A 21,950-nucleotide genomic window follows, 5' to 3' on the forward strand; every position below is an offset into this window, starting at 1 on the left:
AGAGACAGACAGGCAAAGAGACAGACAGGCAAAGAGACAGCGCAGGAAAGAGAGAGCGGGAAAAAGACAGACCTGGAGAGAGACAGAGCTGGAGAGAGACAGACCGGGAAGAAGACAGCCCTGCAAAGAGACAGCCCGGGAAAGAGACTGCCCGGGAAAGAGACAGCCCGGGAAAGAGACAAAAGGGCAAAGAGACAGCCCTGAAAAGAGACAGACGGGCAAAGAGACAGATGGGCAAAGAGACAGACCTGGAAAGAGACAGATGGGCAAAGAGACAGACGGGCAAAGTGACAAACGGGCAAAGAGACAAACGGGCAAAGAGACAAACGGGCAAAGAGACAAACGGGCAAAGAGACAGACGGGCAAAACGACAGACGGGCAAAGAGACAAACGGGCAAAGAGACAGACGGGCAAAGAGACAGACGGGCAAAGATACAGACGGGCAAAGATACAGACGGGCAAAGATACAGACGGGCAAAGAGACAGACCTGAAAAGAGACAGCCCTGAAAAGAGACAGATGAGCAAAGAGACAGACCGGGAAAGAGACAAAAGGGCAAAGAGACAGACCTGGAAAGAGACAGACGGGCAAAGAGAAAGATGGGCAAAGAGACAGACGGGCAAAGAGACAGACCTGGAAAGAGACAGATGGGCAAAGAGACAGACAGGCAAAGAGACAGACGGGCAAAGAGACAGACAGGCAAAGAGACAGACGGGCAAAGAGACAGACGGGCAAAGAGACAAACGGGCAAAGAGACAGACCTGGAAAGAGACAGACCGGGAAAGAGACAAATGGGCAAAGAGACAGACCTGGAAAGAAACAGACCTGGAAAGAGACAGACCTGGAAAGAGACAGACGGGCAAAGAGACAGACGGGCAAAGAGACAGACGGGCAAAGAGACAGACGGGCAAAGAGACAGACGGGCAAAGAGAGAGCGGGAAAAAGACAGACCTGGAGAGAGACAGAGCTGGAGAGAGACAGACTGGGAAGAAGACAGCCCGGGAAAGAGACTGCCCGGGAAAGAGACTGCCCGGGAAAGAGACTGCCCGGGAAAGAGACTGCCCGGGAAAGAGACTGCCCGGGAAAGAGACAGCCCGGGAAAGAGACAGCCCGGGAAAGAGACAGCCCGGGAAAGAGACAGCCCGGGAAAGAGACAGCCCGGGAAAGAGACAAAAGGACAACGAGACAGACCTGGAAAGAGACAGATGGGCAAAGAGACAGACGGGCAAAGAGACAAACGGGCAACGAGACAAACGGGCAATGAGACAAACAGGCAAAGAGACAAACAGGCAAAGAGACAGACGGACAAAGAGACAGACGGACAAAGAGACAGACGGGCAAAGAGACAGACGGGCAAAGAGACAGACGGGCAAAGAGACAGACGGGCAAAGAGACAAACGGACAAAGAGACAAACAGGCAAAGAGACAAACGGGCAAAGAGACAAACGGGCAAAGAGACAAACGGGCAAAGAGACAAACGGGCAAAGAGACAAACGGGCAAAGAGACAGACCTGGAAAGAGACAGACCTGGAATTTGCCCGGGAAAGAGACAAAAGGGCAACGAGACAGACCTGGAAAGAGACAGATGGGCAAAGAGACAAACGGGCAACGAGACAAACGGGCAACGAGACAAACAGGCAAAGAGACAAACAGGCAAAGAGACAGACGGACAAAGAGACAGACGGGCAAAGAGACAGACGGGCAAAGAAACAGACGGGCAAAGAAACAGACGGGCAAAGAGACAGACGGGCAAAGAGACAGACGGACAAAGAGACAAACGGACAAAGAGACAAACGGGCAAAGAGACAAACGGGCAAAGAGACAAACGGGCAAAGAGACAGACCTGGAAAGAGACAGACCTGGAATGAGACAGATGGGCAAAGAGACAGAAGGGCAAAGAGACAGACGGACAAAGAGACAAACGGACAAAGAGACAAACGGGCAAAGAGACAAACGGGCAAAGAGACAAACGGGCAAAGAGACAAACGGGCAAAGAGACAGACCTGTAAACAGACATATGGGCAAAGAGACTGACGGGCAAAGAGACTGACGGGCAAAGAGACTGACGGGCAAAGAGACTGACGGGCAAAGAGACAGATGGGCAAAGAGACAGATGGGCAAAGAGACAGACGGGCAAAGAGACAGACGGGCAAAGAGACAGACGGGCAAAGAGACTGACGGGCAAAGAGACTGACGGGCAAAGAGACTGACGGGCAAAGAGACTGACGCGCAAAGAGACAGGCGGGGAAAGAGACAGACGGGCAAAGAGACAGACGGGCAAAGAGACAGACGAGCAAAAAGACAGACGGGCAAAGAGACAGACGGGGAAAGAGACAGAAAGACACACAGATAGAGACAGAGATAGAGAGAGACAGACAGACAGATACAGAGATTGAGACAGATGGACTGATGCAAATACAGACAGAGAGATAGAAACAGACAGACAAGGAAAGAGACAGATAGTGACACAGACAGACAGCGACACACAGACACCGACTGGGAGAGAGACCGAGAGACAGTTACTATCCCGGGCAACGTCCGGGTACTACAGCTAGTAAATGTATAAATAGTAGCTGAAGCATGCGTATACATCTAACCAGAGAGACATATATAGAAATAGACCATAATAATAGTGATATAGTTCACTAGTATATAAATATGATCAAGAACCACATGCTTCATTATCAGCCAGGCAGAGCAGGCAGGCCAGACAGCCAGGCAAAGAGACAGCCCTGAAAAGAGACAGATGGGCAAAGAGACAAAAGGACAGAGACAAAAGGACAAAGAGACAAACGGGCAAAGAGACAGACCTGGAAAGAGACAGACGGGCAAAGAGACAGACGGGCAAAAAGACAGACGGGCAAAGAGACAGAACGGCAAAGAGACAGAACGGCAAAGAGACAAACGGGCAAAGAGACAGACCTGGAAAGAGACAAACGGGCAAAGAGACAGCCCTGAAAAGAGACAGACCTGGAAAGAGACAGACGGGCAAAGAGACAGACGGGCAAAGAGACAGATGGGCAAAGAGACAGACGGGTAAAGAGACAGATGGGCAAAGAGACAAACGGGCAAAGAGAAAGACCTGGAAAGAGACAGACGGGCAAAGAGACAGATGGGCAAAGAGACAGACGGGCAAAGAGACAGACGGGCAAAGAGACAGACGGGCAAAGAGACAGACGGGCAAAGAGACAGATGGACAAAGAGACAGACGGGCAAAGAGACAGACCTGGAAAGAGACAGACGGGCAAAGAGACAAACGGGCAAAGAGACAGCCCTGAAAAGAGACAGCCCTGAAAAGAGCCAGATGGGCAAAGAGACAGACCGGGAAAGAGACAGACCAGGAAAGAGACAGATGGGCAAAGAGACAGACGGGCAAAGAGACAGACGGGCAAAGAGACAGACGGGCAAAGAGACAGCCCTGAAATGAGACAGCCCTGAAAAGAGACAGCCCTGAAAAGAGCCAGATGGGCAAAGAGACAGACCGGGAAAGAGACAGACCAGGAAAGAGACAGATGGGCAAAGAGACAGACGGGCAAAGAGACAGACGAGCAAAGAGACAGACGAGCAAAGAGCCAGATGGGCAAAGAGACAGACCGGGAAAGAGACAGACCAGGAAAGAGACAGATGGGCAAAGAGACAGACGGGCAAAGAGACAGACGAGCAAAGAGACATACAAGCAAAGAAACAGACGGGCAAAGAGACAGATGGGCAAAGAGACAGATGGGCAAAGAGACAGCCAGGCAAAGAGACAGCCCTGAAAAGAGACAGCCCTGAAAAGAGACAGCCCTGAAAAGAGACAGATGGGCAAAGAGACAAAAGGGCAAAGAGACAAACGGGCAAAGAGACAGACGGGCAAAGAGACAGATGGGCAAAGAGACAGCCAGGCAAAGAGACAGCCCTGAAAAGAGACAGCCCTGAAAAGAGACAGATGGGCAAAGAGACAAAAGGGCAAAGAGACAGACCTGGAAAGAGACAGATGGGCAAAGAGACAGACGGGCAAAGAGACAGACGAGCAAAGAGACAGACGGGCAAAGAGACAAAGGGACAAAGAGACAAACGGGCAAAGAGACAGACGGGCAAAGAGACAGACGGGCAAAGAGACAGACAGGGAAAGAGACAGACCTGGAAAGAGACAGACCTGGAAAGAGACAGACGGGCAAAGAGACAGACGGGCAAAGAGACAGACGGGCAAAGAGACAGGCGGGGAAAGAGACAGACGGGCAAAGAGACAGACGCGCAAAGAGACAGACGGGCAAAGAGACAGAAAGACACACAGATAGAGACAGAGATAGAGAGAGACAGACAGACAGATACAGAGATTGAGACAGATGGACTGATGCAAATACAGACAGAGAGATAGAAACAGACAGACAAGGAAAGAGACAGATAGTGACACAGACAGACAGCGACACACAGACACCGACTGGGAGAGAGACCGAGAGACAGTTACTATCCCGGGCAACGTCCGGGTACTACAGCTAGTAAATGTATAAATAGTAGCTGAAGCATGCGTATACATCTAACCAGAGAGACATATATAGAAATAGACCATAATAATAGTGATATAGTTCACTAGTATATAAATATGATCAAGAACCACATGCTTCATTATCAGCCAGGCAGAGCAGGCAGGCCAGACAGCCAGGCAAAGAGACAGCCCTGAAAAGAGACAGATGGGCAAAGAGACAAAAGGACAGAGACAAAAGGACAAAGAGACAAACGGGCAAAGAGACAGACCTGGAAAGAGACAGACGGGCAAAGAGACAGACGGGCAAAAAGACAGACGGGCAAAGAGACAGAACGGCAAAGAGACAGAACGGCAAAGAGACAAACGGGCAAAGAGACAGACCTGGAAAGAGACAGACCTGGAAAGAGACAGATGGGCAAAGAGACAGATGGGCAAAGAGACAGACGGGCAAAGAGACAGACGGGCAAAGAGACAGACGGGCAAAGAGACAGACGGGTAAAGAGACAAACGGGCAAAGAGACAAACGGGCAAAGAGACAGACCTGGAAAGAGACAGACGGGCAAAGAGACAGATGGGCAAAGAGACAGACGGGCAAAGAGACAGACGGACAAAGAGACAGACGGGCAAAGAGACAGACGGGCAAAGAGACTGACGGGCAAAGAGACTGACGGGCAAAGAGACTGACGGGCAAAGAGACAGATGGACAAAAAGACAGACGGGCAAAGAGACAGACCAGGAAAGAGACAGATGGGCAAAGAGACAGACGGGCAAAGAGACAGACGGGCAAAGAGACAGACAGGCAAAGAGACAGATGGGCAAAGAGACAGATGGGCAAAGAGACAGATGGGCAAAGAGACAGACGGGCAAAGAGACAGACGGGCAAAGAGACAGACGGGCAAAGAGACAGACCAGGAAAGAGACAGACGGGCAAAGAGACAGACAGGCAAAAAGACAGACGGGCAAAGAGACAGACGGGCAAAGAGACAGACGGGCAAAGAGACAGACGGGCAAAGAGACAGACGGGCAAAGAGACAAACGGGCAACGAGACAAATGGGCAAAGAGACAAACGGGCAAAGAGACAGACCTGGAAACAGACCGGGAAAGAGACAAACGGGCAAAGAGACAGACCTGGAAAGAGACAGACCTGGAAAGAGACAGACGGGCAAAGAGACAGACTGGCAAAGAGACAGACGGAAAAGAGACAGACGGAAAAGAGAGAGAAGGGCAAAGAGACAAACGGACAAAGAGACAAAAGGACAAAGAGACAAACGGGCAAAGAGACAGACGGGCAAAGAGACAGACGGGCAAAGAGACAGACGGGCAAAGAGACAGAACGGCAAAGAGACAGAACGGCAAAGAGACAAACGGGCAAAGAGACAGACCTGGAAAGAGACAGACCTGGAAAGAGACAGATGGGCAAAGAGACAGACGGGCAAAGAGACAGACGGGCAAAGAGACAGACGGGCAAAGAGACAGACGGGTAAAGAGACAGACGGGCAAAGAGACAAACGGGCAAAGAGACAGACCTGGAAAGAGACAGACGGGCAAAGAGACAGATGGGCAAAGAGACAGACGGGCAAAGAGACAGACGGACAAAGAGACAGACGGGCAAAGAGACAGACGGGCAAAGAGACTGACGGGCAAAGAGACTGACGGGCAAAGAGACTGACGGGCAAAGAGACTGACGGGCAAAGAGACAGATGGACAAAAAGACAGACGGGCAAAGAGACAGACCAGGAAAGAGACAGATGGGCAAAGAGACAGACGGGCAAAGAGACAGACGGGCAAAGAGACAGACGGGTAAAGAGACAGACGGGCAAAGAGACAGATGGGCAAAGAGACAGATGGGCCAAGAGACAGATGGGCCAAGAGACAGATGGGCAAAGAGACAGACGGGCAAAGAGACAGACGGGCAAAGAGACAGACGGGCAAAGAGACAGACGGGCAAAGAGACAGACCAGGAAAGAGACAGACGGGCAAAGAGACAGACAGGCAAAAAGACAGACGGGCAAAGAGACAGACGGGCAAAGAGACAGACGGGCAAAGAGACAGACGGGCAAAGAGACAGACGGGCAAAGAGACAGACGGGCAAAGAGACAAACGGGCAAAGAGACAAATGGGCAAAGAGACAAACGGGCAAAGAGAAAGACCTGGAAACAGACCGGGAAAGAGACAAACGGGCAAAGAGACAGACCTGGAAAGAGACAGACCTGGAAAGAGTCAGACGGGCAAAGAGACAGACTGGCAAAGAGACAGACGGAAAAGAGAGAGAAGGGCAAAGAGACAGACCTGGAAAGAGACAGATGGGCAAAGAGACAGCCGGGCAAAGAGACAGCCCTGAAAAGAGACAGCCCTGAAAAGTGACAGTTAAATATCAATTGTCCTTAATGAACACACTTCAAACACTGATCTATAACAACAATCTGGGCACTATAATGCTCAGATAAGAAGTGGAGCTGAATGCATAGTAATTCTTGAAAAGTACAAAACTTTATTTATTACAAAATCACAAGTAAAAACAGGAAAAAAGCCCTCAAAGTGGAGCACATCATCCCCAGTTAATAACCCTCAGAGAAATATATACAAGGATACATCCACAGGTATATTTATATATAGCCACGACTGGCTGATAACAGAGACAACAGAAGTCTACTGGTCTCCTCAGGCATATATAAGCCAATTTAGAATATCAATGCTATATCAGCCAGTAAATAGAAAAATAGTTAGTCATTTAAATGTTCAAGATCATGTCACCTGCCCATCAGCACCAGATAACATGTGCATTATTAAATGAGCTATAAAAAGCGTGCAAATAACACACTGGTTTGCAACTATTCATGAGAAAGTTCAAGATAATATCACCTACCCCTCAGCACCAGATAATGTGTGCATTATTAAATATGCTGTAAACAGCGTGCAAATAACACACTAGTTTGCACCTGCATAAATCTACCGTGCTGATGAGGAGGTGGTGAAGAGGAAAAATTCACAGAGCTAATTAACATTCAGTAAGCACCCATGGTCTATCATGAAACACTATATGGCTGATAACAGAGACAACAGAGATCTATTAGTCTCCTCAGGCACATATAAGCCAATTTAGAATATCTCTGCTGTCTCAGCCGGCAGATGACAAAATAGTTCGATATAAACCATTAGGTGCAACTATTCATGAGAAAGTTCAAGATAATATCACCTACCCCTCAGCACCAGATAATGTGTGCATTATTAAATATGCTGTAAACAGCGTGCAAATAACACACTAGTTTGCACCTGCATAAATCTACGGTGCTGATGAGGAGGTGGTGAAGAGGAAAAATTCACAGAGCTAATTAACATTCAGTAAGCACCCATGGTTTATCATGAGACACTGTGAGTCATATCAGTTGTCGGCTAACGTATCACACAGGCACTCATGAGTCATGACAGACCACTAGAAGATGACATTGCATAAAATTACATAATACTATCCACAATCATATACCTGGAAAAGAGGGTAAACTAGGAGAGTACTCCACCACCCCTGACGCCGTTTCGCCTCGCTTCTTCAAAAGGGGCTTTTTTCCTGTTTTTACTTGTGATTTTGTAATAAATAAAGTTTTGTACTTTTCAAGAATTACTATGCATTCAGCTCCACTTCTTATCTGAGCATTATAGTGCCCAGATTGTTGTTACTGAAAAGTGACAGCCCTGAAAAGAGACAGATGGGCAAAGAGACAAAAGGGCAAAGAGACAAAAGGGCAAAGAGACAAACGGGCAAAGAGACAAACGGGCAAAGAGACAGACCTGGAAAGAGACAGACGGGCAAAGAGACAGACGGGCAAAGAGACAGACGGGCAAAGAGACAGACGGGCAAAGAGACAGACGGGCAAAGAGACAGACGGGCAAAGAGACAGACGTCCCTGAAAAGAGACAGCCCTGAAAAGAGACAGATGGGCAAAGAGACAAAAGGGCAAAGAGACAAACGGACAAAGAGACAGACCTGGAAAGAGACAGACCTGGAAAGAGACAGACGGGCAAAGAGACAGACGGGCAAAGAGACAGACGGGCAAAGAGACAGACGGGCAAAGAGACAGATGAGCAAAGAGACAGATGGGCAAAGAGACAGCCAGGCAAAGAGACAGCCCTGAAAAGAGACAGCCCTGAAAAGTGACAGCCCTGAAAAGAGACAGATGGGCAAAGAGACAAAAGGGCAAAGAGACAGACCTGGAAAGAGACAGACCTGGAAAGAGACAGACGGGCAAAGAGACAGACGGGCAAAGAGACAGACGGGCAAAGAGACAGACGGGCAAAGAGACAGACGGGCAAAGAGACAAATGGGCAAAGAGACAAACGGGCAAAGAGACAAACGGGCAAAGAGACAGACCTGGAAAGAGACAGACCTGGAAAAAGACAGACCTGAAAAGAGACAGACCTGGAAAGAGACAGACCTGGAAAGAGACAGACGGGCAAAGAGACAGACGGGCAAAGAGACAGACGGGCAAAGAGACAAACGGGAAAAGAGACAAATGGGCAAAGAGACAGACCTGGAAAGAGACAGATGGGCAAAGAGACAAACGGGCAAAGAGACAGACTTGGAAAGAAACAGATGGGCAAAGAGACAGACGGGCAAAGAGACAGACCTGGAAAGAAACAGATGGGCAAAGAGACAGACGGGCAAAGAGACAGAAGGGCAAAGAGACAAACGGACAAAGAGACAGATGGGCAAAGAGACAGACCTGGAAAGAGACAGATGGGCAAAGAGACAGATGGGCAAAGAGACAGATGGGCAAAGAGACTGACGGGCAAAGAGACAGACGGGCAAAGAGACAGACGGGCAAAGAGACAGACGGGCAAAGAGACAGACGGGCAAAGAGACAGACGGGCAAAGAGAGACGGGCAAAGAGACAGACGGGCAAAGAGACTGACGGGCAAAGAGACTGACGGGCAAAGAGACTGACGGGCAAAGAGACAGGCGGGGAAAGAGACAGACGGGCAAAGAGACAGACGGGCAAAGAGACAGACGGGCAAAGAGACAGACGAGCAAAAAGACAGACGGGCAAAGAGACAGACGGGGAAAGAGACAGAAAGACACACAGATAGAGACAGAGATAGAGAGAGACAGACAGACAGATACAGAGATTGAGACAGATGGACTGATGCAAATACAGACAGAGAGATAGAAACAGACAGACAAGGAAAGAGACAGATAGTGACACAGACAGACAGCGACACACAGACACCGACTGGGAGAGAGACCGAGAGACAGTTACTATCCCGGGCAACGTCCGGGTACTACAGCTAGTAAATGTATAAATAGTAGCTGAAGCATGCGTATACATCTAACCAGAGAGACATATATAGAAATAGACCATAATAATAGTGATATAGTTCACTAGTATATAAATATGATCAAGAACCACATGCTTCATTATCAGCCAGGCAGAGCAGGCAGGCCAGACAGCCAGGCAAAGAGACAGCCCTGAAAAGAGACAGATGGGCAAAGAGACAAAAGGACAGAGACAAAAGGACAAAGAGACAAACGGGCAAAGAGACAGACCTGGAAAGAGACAGGCGGGGAAAGAGACAGACGGGCAAAGAGACAGCCCTGAAAAGAGACAGCCCTGAAAAGAGACAGATGGGCAAAGAGACAAACGGGCAAAGAGACAGACCTGGAAAGAGACAGACGGGCAAAGAGACAGACGGGCAAAGAGACAGAACGGCAAAGAGACAAACGGGCAAAGAGACAAACGGGCAAAGAGACAGACCTGGAAAGAGACAGACCTGGAAAGAGACAGATGGGCAAAGAGACAGACGGGCAAAGAGACAGACGGGCAAAGAGACAGACGGGCAAAGAGAAAGACCTGGAAAGAGACAGACGGGCAAAGAGACAGATGGGCAAAGAGACAGACGGGCAAAGAGACAGACGGGCAAAGAGACAGACGGGCAAAGAGACAGACGGGCAAAGAGACAGACGGGCAAAGAGACAGATGGACAAAGAGACAGACGGGCAAAGAGACAGACCTGGAAAGAGACAGACGGGCAAAGAGACAAACGGGCAAAGAGACAGCCCTGAAAAGAGACAGCCCTGAAAAGAGCCAGATGGGCAAAGAGACAGACCTGGAAAGAGACAGATGGGCAAAGAGACAGACGGGCAAAGAGACAGACGGGCAAAGAGACAGACGGGCAAAGAGACAGACGGGTAAAGAGACAGACGGGCAAAGAGACAAACGGGCAAAGAGACAAACGGGCAAAGAGAAAGACCTGGAAAGAGACAGACGGGCAAAGAGACAGATGGGCAAAGAGACAGACGGGCAAAGAGACAGACGGGCAAAGAGACAGATGGACAAAGAGACAGACGGGCAAAGAGACAGACCTGGAAAGAGACAGACGGGCAAAGAGACAGACGGGCAAAGAGACAGACGGGCAAAGAGACAGACGGGCAAAGAGACAGACGGGCAAAGAGACAGACGGGTAAAGAGACAGATGGGCAAAGAGACAAACGGGCAAAGAGAAAGACCTGGAAAGAGACAGACGGGCAAAGAGACAGATGGGCAAAGAGACAGACGGGCAAAGAGACAGACGGGCAAAGAGACAGACGGGCAAAGAGACAGATGGACAAAGAGACAGACGGGCAAAGAGACAGACCTGGAAAGAGACAGACGGGCAAAGAGACAAACGGGCAAAGAGACAGCCCTGAAAAGAGACAGCCCTGAAAAGAGCCAGATGGGCAAAGAGACAGACCGGGAAAGAGACAGACCAGGAAAGAGACAGATGGGCAAAGAGACAGACGGGCAAAGAGACAGACGGGCAAAGAGACAGACGGGCAAAGAGACAGCCCTGAAATGAGACAGCCCTGAAAAGAGACAGCCCTGAAAAGAGCCAGATGGGCAAAGAGACAGACCGGGAAAGAGACAGACCAGGAAAGAGACAGATGGGCAAAGAGACAGACGGGCAAAGAGACAGACGAGCAAAGAGACAGACGAGCAAAGAGCCAGATGGGCAAAGAGACAGACCGGGAAAGAGACAGACCAGGAAAGAGACAGATGGGCAAAGAGACAGACGGGCAAAGAGACAGACGAGCAAAGAGACATACAAGCAAAGAAACAGACGGGCAAAGAGACAGATGGGCAAAGAGACAGATGGGCAAAGAGACAGCCAGGCAAAGAGACAGCCCTGAAAAGAGACAGCCCTGAAAAGAGACAGCCCTGAAAAGAGACAGATGGGCAAAGAGACAAAAGGGCAAAGAGACAAACGGGCAAAGAGACAGACGGGCAAAGAGACAGATGGGCAAAGAGACAGCCAGGCAAAGAGACAGCCCTGAAAAGAGACAGCCCTGAAAAGAGACAGATGGGCAAAGAGACAAAAGGGCAAAGAGACAGACCTGGAAAGAGACAGATGGGCAAAGAGACAGACGGGCAAAGAGACAGACGAGCAAAGAGACAGACGGGCAAAGAGACAAAGGGACAAAGAGACAAACGGGCAAAGAGACAGACGGGCAAAGAGACAGACGGGCAAAGAGACAGACAGGGAAAGAGACAGACCTGGAAAGAGACAGACCTGGAAAGAGACAGACGGGCAAAGAGACAGACGGGCAAAGAGACAGACGGGCAAAGAGACAGACGGGCAAAGAGACAGGCGGGGAAAGAGACAGACGGGCAAAGAGACAGACGCGCAAAGAGACAGACGGGCAAAGAGACAGAAAGACACACAGATAGAGACAGAGATAGAGAGAGACAGACAGACAGATACAGAGATTGAGACAGATGGACTGATGCAAATACAGACAGAGAGATAGAAACAGACAGACAAGGAAAGAGACAGATAGTGACACAGACAGACAGCGACACACAGACACCGACTGGGAGAGAGACCGAGAGACAGTTACTATCCCGGGCAACGTCCGGGTACTACAGCTAGTAAATGTATAAATAGTAGCTGAAGCATGCGTATACATCTAACCAGAGAGACATATATAGAAATAGACCATAATAATAGTGATATAGTTCACTAGTATATAAATATGATCAAGAACCACATGCTTCATTATCAGCCAGGCAGAGCAGGCAGGCCAGACAGCCAGGCAAAGAGACAGCCCTGAAAAGAGACAGCCCTGAAAAGAGACAGCCCTGAAAAGAGACAGATGGGCAAAGAGACAAAAGGACAAAAAGACAGACGGGCAAAGAGACAGATGGGCAAAGAGACAGACGGGTAAAGAGACAGATGGGCAAAGAGACAGACGGGCAAAGAGACAGAAGGGCAAAGAGACAAACGGACAAAGAGACAAACGGGCAAAGAGACAGACCTGGAAAGAGACAGCCCTGAAAAGAGACAGATGGGCAAAGAGACAAAAGGACAAAGAGACAGACGGGCAAAGAGACAGATGGGCAAAGAGACAAACGGGCAAAGAGACAGACGGGCAAAGAGACAGACGGGCAAAGAGACAGACGGGCAAAGAGACAGATGGGCAAAGAGACAGACCTGGAAAGAGACAGACCTGGAAAGAGACAGACGGGCAAAGAGACAGACGGGCAAAGAGACAGACGGGCAAAGAGACAGACGGGCAAAGAGACAGACCTGAAATGAGACAGCCCTGAAATGAGACAGCCCTGAAAAGAGCCAGATGGGCAAAGAGACAGACCGGGAAAGAGACAGATCGGGAAAGAGACAGATGGGCAAAGAGACAGGCAGGCAAAGGGACAGACCTGGAAAGAGACAGATGGGCAAAGAGACAGACAGGCAAAGAGACAGACGGGCAAAGAGACAAACAGGCAACGAGACAAACGGGCAACGAGACAAACGGGCAAAGAGACAAACGGGCAAAGAGACAGACCTGGAAAGAGACAGGCCTGGAAAGAGACAGATGGGCAAAGAGACAGACGGGTAAAGAGACAGACGGGTAAAGAGACAGATGGGCAAAGAGACAGCCCCGAAAAGAGACAGATGGGCAAAGAGACAGACCAGGAAAGAGACAAAAGGGCAAAGAGACAAACGGGCTAAGAGACAGACCTGGAAAGAGACAGACGGGCAAAGAGACAGACGGGCAAAGAGACAGACGGGCAAAGAGCCAGACGGGCAAAGAGCCAGACGGGCAAAGAGACAAACGGTCAAAGAGACAGATGGACAAAGAGACAGACGGGCAAAGAGACAGACCTGGAAAGAGACAGACCTGGAAAGAGACAGACGGGCAAAGAGACAGACGGGCAAAGAGACAGACGGGTAAAGAGACAGATGGGCAAAGAGACAGACGGGCAAAGAGACAGAAGGGCAAAGAGACAAACGGACAAAGAGACAAACGGGCAAAGAGACAAACGGGCAAAGAGACAGGCCTGGAAAGAGACAGACCTGGAATGAGACAGATGGACAAAGAGACAGATGGGCAAAGAGACAGACGGGCAAAGAGACAGATGGGCAAAGAGACAAACGGGCAAAGAGACAGACATGGAAAGAGACAGATGGGCAAAGAGACAGATGGGCAAAGAGACAGATGGGCAAAGAGACTGACGGGCAAAGAGACTGACGGGCAAAGAGACTGACGGGCAAAGAGACTGACGGGCAAAGAGACAGACGGGCAAAGAGACAGACGGGCAAAGAGACAGACGGGCAAAGAGACAGACGGGCAAAGAGACAGACGGGCAAAGAGACAGAAAGACACACAGATAGAGACAGAGATAGAGAGAGACAGACAGATACAGAGATTGAGACAGATGGACTGATGCAAATACAGACAGAGAGATAGAAAAAGACAGACAAGGAAAGAGACAGATAGTGACACAGACAGACAGCGACACACAGACACCGACTGGGAGAGAGACCGAGAGACAGTTACTATCCCGGGCAACGTCCGGGTACTACAGCTAGTAAATGTATGATGGGAAAGAGACAGACAGGCAAAGAGACAGACGGGCAAAGAGACAAACGGGCAACGAGACAAACGGGCAACGAGACAAACGGGCAAAGAGACAAACGGGCAAAGAGACAAACGGGCAAAGAGACAAACGGGCAAAGAGACAGACCAGGAAAGAGACAAACGGGCAAAGAGACAGACCTGGAAAGAGACAGACCTGGAAAGAGACAGACGGGCAAAGAGACAGATGGGCAAAGAGACAGACGGGCAAAGAGACAGACGGGCAAAGAGACAGACGGGCAAAGAGACAAACGGGCAAAGAGACAAACGGGCAAAGAGACAGACCTGGAATGAGACAGATGGACAAAGAGACAGATGGGCAAAGAGACAGACGGGCAAAGAGACAGATGGGCAAAGAGACAAACGGGCAAAGAGACAGACATGGAAAGAGACAGATGGGCAAAGAGACAGATGGGCAAAGAGACAAAAGGGCAAAGAGACAAACGGGCAAAGAGACAAACGTGCAAACAGACAGACGGGCAAAGAGACAGACGGGCAAAAAGACAGATGGGCAAAGAGACAGACCTGGAAAGAGACAGACCTGGAAAGAGACAGACCTGGAAAGATACAGACGGGCAAAGAGACAGACGGGCAAAGAGACAGACGGGCAAAGAGACAGACGGGTAAAGAGACAGATGGGCAAAGAGACAGACGGGAAAAGAGACAGAAGGGCAAAGAGACAAACGGACAAAGAGACAAACGGGCAAAGAGACAAAGGGGCAAAGAGACAGACCTGGAAAGAGACAGCCCTGAAAAGAGACAGATGGGCAAAGAGACAAAAGGACAAAGAGCCAGACGGGCAAAGAGACAGACGGGCAAAGAGACAAACGGGCAAAGAGACAAACGGGCAAAGAGACAGACGTGCAAAGAGACAGACGGGCAAAGAGACAGATGGGCAAAGAGACAGATGGGCAAAGAGACAGACCAGGAAAGAGACAGACCTGGAAAGAGACAGACGGGCAAAGAGACAGACGGGCAAAGAGACAGACCTGAAATGAGACAGCCCTGAAATGAGAAAGCCCTGAAAAGAGCCAGATGGGCAAAGAGACAGACCGGGAAAGAGACAGATGGGCAAAGAGACAGGCAGGCAAAGGGACAGACCTGGAAAGAGACAGATGGGCAAAGAGACAGACAGGCAAAGAGACAAACGGGCAAAGAGACAAACGGGCAAAGAGACAAACGGGCAAAGAGACAAACGGGCAAAGAGACAGACCTGGAAAGAGACAGACCAGGAAAGAGACAAACGGGCAAAGAGACAGACCTGGAAAGAGACAGGCCTGGAAAGAGACAGACGGGCAAAGAGACAGACGGGCAAAGAGACAGACGGGCAAAGAGACAGACGGGTAAAGAGACAGATGGGCAAAGAGACAGACGGGCAAAGAGACAGACGGGCAAAGAGACAGCCCCGAAAAGAGACAGATGGGCAAAGAGACAGACCAGGAAAGAGACAAAAGGGCAAAGAGACAAACGGGCAAAGAGACAGACCTGGAAAGAGACAGACGGGCAAAGAGACAGATGGGCAAAGAGACAGACGGGCAAAGAGACAGACGGGCAAAGAGACAGACGGGCAAAGAGACAGGCGGGCAAAGAGACAGACGGGCAAAGAGACAGAAAGACACACAGATAGAGACAGAGATAGAGAGAGACAGACAGATACAGAGATTGAGACAGATGGACTGATGCAAATACAGACAGAGAGATAGAAAAAGACAGACAAGGAAAGAGACAGATAGTGACACAGACAGACAGCGACACACAGACACCGACTGGGAGAGAGACCGAGAGACAGTTACTATCCCGGGCAACGTCCGGGTACTACAGCTAGTAAATGTATAAATAGTAGCTGAAGCATGCGTATACATCTAACCAGAGAGACATATATAGAAATAGACCATAATAATAGTGATATAGTTCACGAGTATATAAATATGATCAAGAACCACATGCTTCATTATCGAGAAATTTGTTACAAAACCCCCCGCAACAAGTAGCACAATACAAAAAAGTGACTAAAAAACCACGCAAATGAAACTGAACCATGCATGAAAATATAAGTACTGGGATGCAGAAAAAGATCACTAGCTACTCTAGACTGATGAGTCAAAATGTGAAATATCTGGCTGTAACAGAAGAGTTTCTTCACAGAAAGGCTGGCGAGTAGTACAATAATGAATGTCTGCAGGTAACAGAGGCATTGTGGAGGATCCTTGCAAGCTTGGCGCTGCATTTAAGCAAATGGAGTTGTGTATTTGGTCAGGATTTTTAGTGTCTTCAATGCTAAGAAATGCAGGCAGATATCAGAGCGGCGTCTGGCTCAAAATTTATTCTGCAGCAGGACAGCAACCTTAGACATTCAGTCTAAGTTCTTAAATGAAATCTGTCAGCAGGCTTTTGCTATGTATTCTGAGGACAGCATGCTGTAGGGGTTAAAACAGAGACTGATATGACTCTTGTCAAGCTACATGCTGTTGTTCACTTGCAAAGATGGTTTTAGCACCAGGACCACAGCTCAGTCCTACTTTGCTCAGACTACAGCAACATGTGAGCCCTAGTCCGACACGCCTACTTTTGTGATAAGCAGCTCACTGTCTATGGACATTGTACAGAGAGAACCTGATTTGGGTGGGGTTTGCTTTTTCAGGTCTGTTGCATTACTAAAGCTAAAAACTCCTGTATCAGAACCACTACACCAAGTAAATTAAGTGATACATTATATTGTTGGATTCAGGGTCTTTTTTCCAACATTAAGCTGCCCTCAGATGAGGTAGCAAAAACTTGCTGACACCATTGGAGTAGTGCTTTAAATCTAAGTCCCCTGACCTCCATGAGATACTTACCTTGTGGCAGTTTCACCTTATATCACCGTCACACTGGTTGGTCTCTGGCAATTTGTGACCTGCCAGCAGCTCCAGTGTTCATGGAGCGATCCAGGGGTCACAGCTTAAAACATCTATAAGAGTCTCATTCTTGATCTCATAGATGAATTGGGAGCTTGTGACGGAACTTTTGACTTCTGGCAAGTCAGAAGCTACTGTAACAAGATGGCTCCGCGGGACCGGAGCAGTGTCAGTAAAAAGTGAAGACACCGGAAGTTGGGCATATTTCAGGGGGTGGGGGGCTTACATTTAAAGCGTCACTCCAGTGCTGAAAAACTAACAAAACTGCTGCAGTTGTGCTTTAACACTTCTATTTTTGAAAGCATTCCTATTTTGCAATACTTTTTCCACATCAGCGTAAAACTTTAGCATAGTACAGTGTACAATCCACAAATGGTATTACTGTAAATTTTTCTTCTTGTTCTTCTGCTTTTTGCAGGTCATCTTCCCATTGCTGAAATAAAGTCTTAAATTGTTGAGAATACTCATCGTTGATCTTCTGCCTGTTAAAAAAAAAACCAAAAACATCAGTTTTAAATTGTACTTGATACTGTATACATTAAAAGTAGCTAGTATAAATATATTTATAATAGGCTATATAAAGGGGTATTAATCCCTTTCTTTCTAGTAATATTACATTACTGTAAGTGTAAGTTAGTCATAGTACATATCACCATTTTATTACAGCACATAGATGGCATAGAAACAGGGGAACTGCTGAACTAAAAGTAAGCATTTCAACAAGCATTTCTATCTTTGCTATGGGAACCTATACGTTTCTGTTATGTCACATGCAGCGGAGCTATTTTTTTTTCCTCATTAGCACTACTATTTTTTTAAGAAACTTGGTTAAAGAAACTATAAATCGATTTTGCGTAGCAATTTACCTTCCCTCTTGCTGTGTTTTCCAAACATTTTCAATCTTCTGGTTACTTGTTTTTAATGATGCCTTCGTGTACATTTCCAACCTCTTGCGTTTTGCTAATAATGCCTTGCTAATGTCCGCTGTGCTTGAAAGATTGGTAAAAGTTAACAATTTTTATCTAGAACAATCCCTTTAACTTATAGGTATTTCCAAGGAAGGTCATGAGTGCTGTTGGAGATCATGTTGTAAAGACCCTTGCCAATAATGAAAGGGTTCAAAGGAGATAGATGCAAAAGATTAATCAATTTACAAAGAATATTGCTGGCAAGTTAAACAATAAATGAATTTTGATGGTTGGGGTTGCTATTAATTAGCTCTGTTACCTTACTGCGCTTGGTTCCTGGTTCAAATAACACCAAGGATTATATGAAATACACACTGGACATTAAAAAAAAAAATCTACACACTTCTATTTAATATGTCAGAATTTTTTTGTTTTGTCAACAAATATGCAATATATGTCAATAAATATGCACACCCTTAAACTGATACTTTGATAAAGTACCCTTTGAATTTATGACCGGATTCAGTATTGTTGGGAGAAGTCAAACAGCATTGGACATCTAGAACTGATGATCTTTGCCCACAGTTTCTTACAGTAGCGCACCAAATCTGTCAGACTGCAAGGGCATCTCCTGTGTACAGCGCCCTCTTCAGATCACCTGCAAATTTTCAATTGGATTTAGGATGGGGCTCTGGCAGGATAATTACAAAACTCTGATCTTCTACAAAATCTGTTCTTTTGTTGATTTGGAAGCATGTTTTGGGTCATTATGCTAAGGCCCTGTGCGCACTGGAAAACGGAATTTTCTTAAGAAAATTCCGCAGGGTCTGAAAGATTACCGCACCCGCGGTAAAAAAAACGCAGCAAACCGCACCCGAAAACCACATGCGGTTTGCCGTGGTTTGCTGCGGTTTTACCGCGGTATTGTTTGAGGTATTGCCGCGGTTTTGCCACGTGCGGGTTGGTACATGTGCTTTAATGCATTCAATGCAATAAAGCACATTGAGAAAAAAAAGTAATTTCCTTCTGAGATAGATAGCAGACAGATAAATAGACAGATAGAAGAATAGAAGACAGATAGAAGAATAGATAGAAGGATAGATAGAAGAATAGATAGAAGGATAGATAGAAGGATAGATAGATACAGTAGAGTCCCTGTGAGCACATGCTGCATTTCTCCCGAGCGGTAATGTGTTGTTCACATTACCGGCCGTGGGAAATGCCCTGTGGTTACCTCTGCTATCTCGTTGCGAGGCTGCATTCAGCACTGTGTGTCAGTCGCGGCTGGATGCAAGCATCGCAGGACGTGGATTACGCCGGAGCTGTGTGGATTACGCCGGAGCTGTGTGGATTACGCCGGAGCTGTGTGTTTCGGGGGGTTAATAAAGGGGTGAAACAGGGGCTTTTTTGTGTTTTATGTAAAAAAAAAAGGATTTTTCCGTGTGTGTGTTTTTTCACTTTAGTTACGGGTTGATCATGTCAGCTGTCACATAGACGCTGCCATGATCAAGCCTGGACTTAGTGGCGGCGTTCCGCCGCCATTAACTCCTTATATTACCCTGATTGCCACTGCATCACGGCAACAGGAAGAGCCGGGGACACTCCGGGACTGTCGCATAATGGAGGCGACAGTCCCGGGGCAGCTGCGGGCTGATATTCTCGGCTGCCGGAGGGGGGGGCCATTAATCCTGCCCCTCGCCCTCCCCAGCCTGAGAATACCGGGCTGCCGCTGTGTGCTTACCTCGGCTGGACGGTAAAAATACGGCGGAGCCCATGTGTTTTGTTTTCTATATTTCCGTTTGCTTTCTATGTGTATTCTATATGTCTGTGTCTGTGTTCTATGTCTGTGATGTCTGTGTGTGTGTCTGTGATGTGTGTGTGTTTACTCTCTGCTCCGCTTCCTCTTCCTGTCATAATAACATCACTTCCCTGCAAAACGCAAGGCAGCGATGAACATTACCGCAGGTAAACTGCGAAATATCGGAGGAAATAACGCAGGAAAACGCAATGAACCGCACAGAATTTGCTGCCTGCGTTATTCCCTGCGGGATTTCACGATTACATGGCAGTTAATTGAGTGAAATCCCGCAGCGACGTGCAGAAAAGAAGTTACATGCAATTGTTTTTGCTGCGGGAATCCCGCAGCAAAACATGCAGCTGTCAAAATCCGCATAGTGCCCACAGCATTTTTTTTCCCCATAGGTTTTGCTGGTGAATCACTGCAGAGATGTTATGAACATAACGTGCAGTGAAACATGCAGCAAAACCGCGGCAAAAAACGGCAAGTGCGCACAGGGCCTAAAAGGTGAAATGCCTCTTCATCGTTTTAGCAGAGTCATGACAGTTTTGTTTTATAGTTGAATATTTGGAAAGTCATAATTCCCTCTATCTTGACTAAAGCCCCAGTTCCAACTGTAAAAAAAAAGAACACCAAAGCATAATGCCGCCATCAACTTCACTGTGGGTATGGTGTTGATTTTGTAATGTGCAGTGTTAAAGAAGTTGTCCAGTTACCAAAACTGATTTTTTTTTTTCTGATAAATCTTGCTAATATGTGCCCCTCAACACATCTATTATGTTTTTTCAGCAAAGAAGGGAATTTTGTTACTTACCGTAAATTCCTTTTCTTCTAGCTCCAATTGGGAGACCCAGACGATTGGGTGTATAGCTACTGCCTCCGGAGGCCACACAAAGCATTACACTAAAAAGTGTAAGGCCCCTCCCCTTCTGGCTATACACCCCCCGTGGGATCACGGCTGCTCAGTTTTAGTGCTAAAGCAAGAAGGAGGAAAGCCAATAACTGGTTTAAACAAATTCAATCCGAAGTAACATCGGAGAACTGAAACCGTTCAACATGAACAACATGTATACCCGAAAAAAACAAAAATCCCGAAGGAAACAGGGCGGGTGCTGGGTCTCCCAATTGGAGCTAGAAGAAAAGGAATTTACGGTAAGTAACAAAATTCCCTTCTTCTTCGGCGCTCCATTGGGAGACCCAGACGATTGGGACGTCCAAAAGCAGTCCCTGGGTGGGTAAAGTAATACCTCAAGTTAGAGCTGCAAAACAGCCCTCTCCTACGAGGAGGCAACCGCCGCCTGCAGGACTCTTCTACCTAGGCTGGCGTCCGCCGAAGCGTAGGTATGCACCTGATAATGTTTGGTGAAAGTGTGCAGACTCGACCAGGTAGCTGCCTGGCACACCTGTTGAGCCGTAGCCTGGTGTCGTAATGCCCAGGACGCACCCACGGCTCTGGTAGAATGGGCCTTCAGCCCTGATGGAACCGGAAGCCCAGCAGAACGGTAGGCTTCAAGAATCGGTTCCTTGATCCATCGAGCCAGGGTGGATTTGGAAGCCTGCGATCCTTTGCGCTTACCAGCGACAAGGACAAAGAGTGCATCCGAGCGGCGCAGGGGCGCCGTGCGGGAAATGTAGATTCTGAGTGCTCTCACGAGATCCAACAAATGCAAATCCTTTTCATACCTATGAACTGGATGAGGACAAAAGGAAGGTAAGGAGATATCCTGATTGAGATGAAAAGAGGATACCACTTTAGGGAGAAACTCCTGAATCGGGCGCAGCACTACCTTGTCCTGGTGAAAAACCAGGAAGGGAGCTTTGGATGACAGCGCTGCCAGCTCGGATACCCTCCGAAGAGACGTGACCGCTACCAGAAAGGCCACTTTCTGTGAGAGCCGAGAAAGTGAAACATCCTTCAGAGGCTCGAAGGGCGGCTTCTGGAGAGTAACTAGTACCCTGTTCAGATCCCATGGATCTAACGGCCGTTTGTACG

General features: G+C 48.1%; 1 protein-coding gene across 1 annotated transcript in view; it reads right to left on the bottom strand.

Moving 5' to 3' along the window:
• Window positions 1-21,950, bottom strand: part of SYCP3 (synaptonemal complex protein 3) — a 172,722-nt gene that overhangs the window by 77,909 nt on the left and 72,863 nt on the right. The window contains exons 5-6 of the mRNA XM_075344707.1: window positions 18,118-18,235; window positions 17,634-17,733 (exon numbers count right to left, since the gene is read on the bottom strand). Of these exons, the coding sequence (XP_075200822.1) occupies window positions 17,634-17,733; window positions 18,118-18,235 (218 nt within the window). The remainder of the gene's footprint in view (window positions 1-17,633; window positions 17,734-18,117; window positions 18,236-21,950) is intronic.

The sequence above is a fragment of the Anomaloglossus baeobatrachus genome, chromosome 4, assembly GCF_048569485.1.
Source record: "Anomaloglossus baeobatrachus isolate aAnoBae1 chromosome 4, aAnoBae1.hap1, whole genome shotgun sequence".
NCBI lineage: Eukaryota > Metazoa > Chordata > Amphibia > Anura > Aromobatidae > Anomaloglossus > Anomaloglossus baeobatrachus.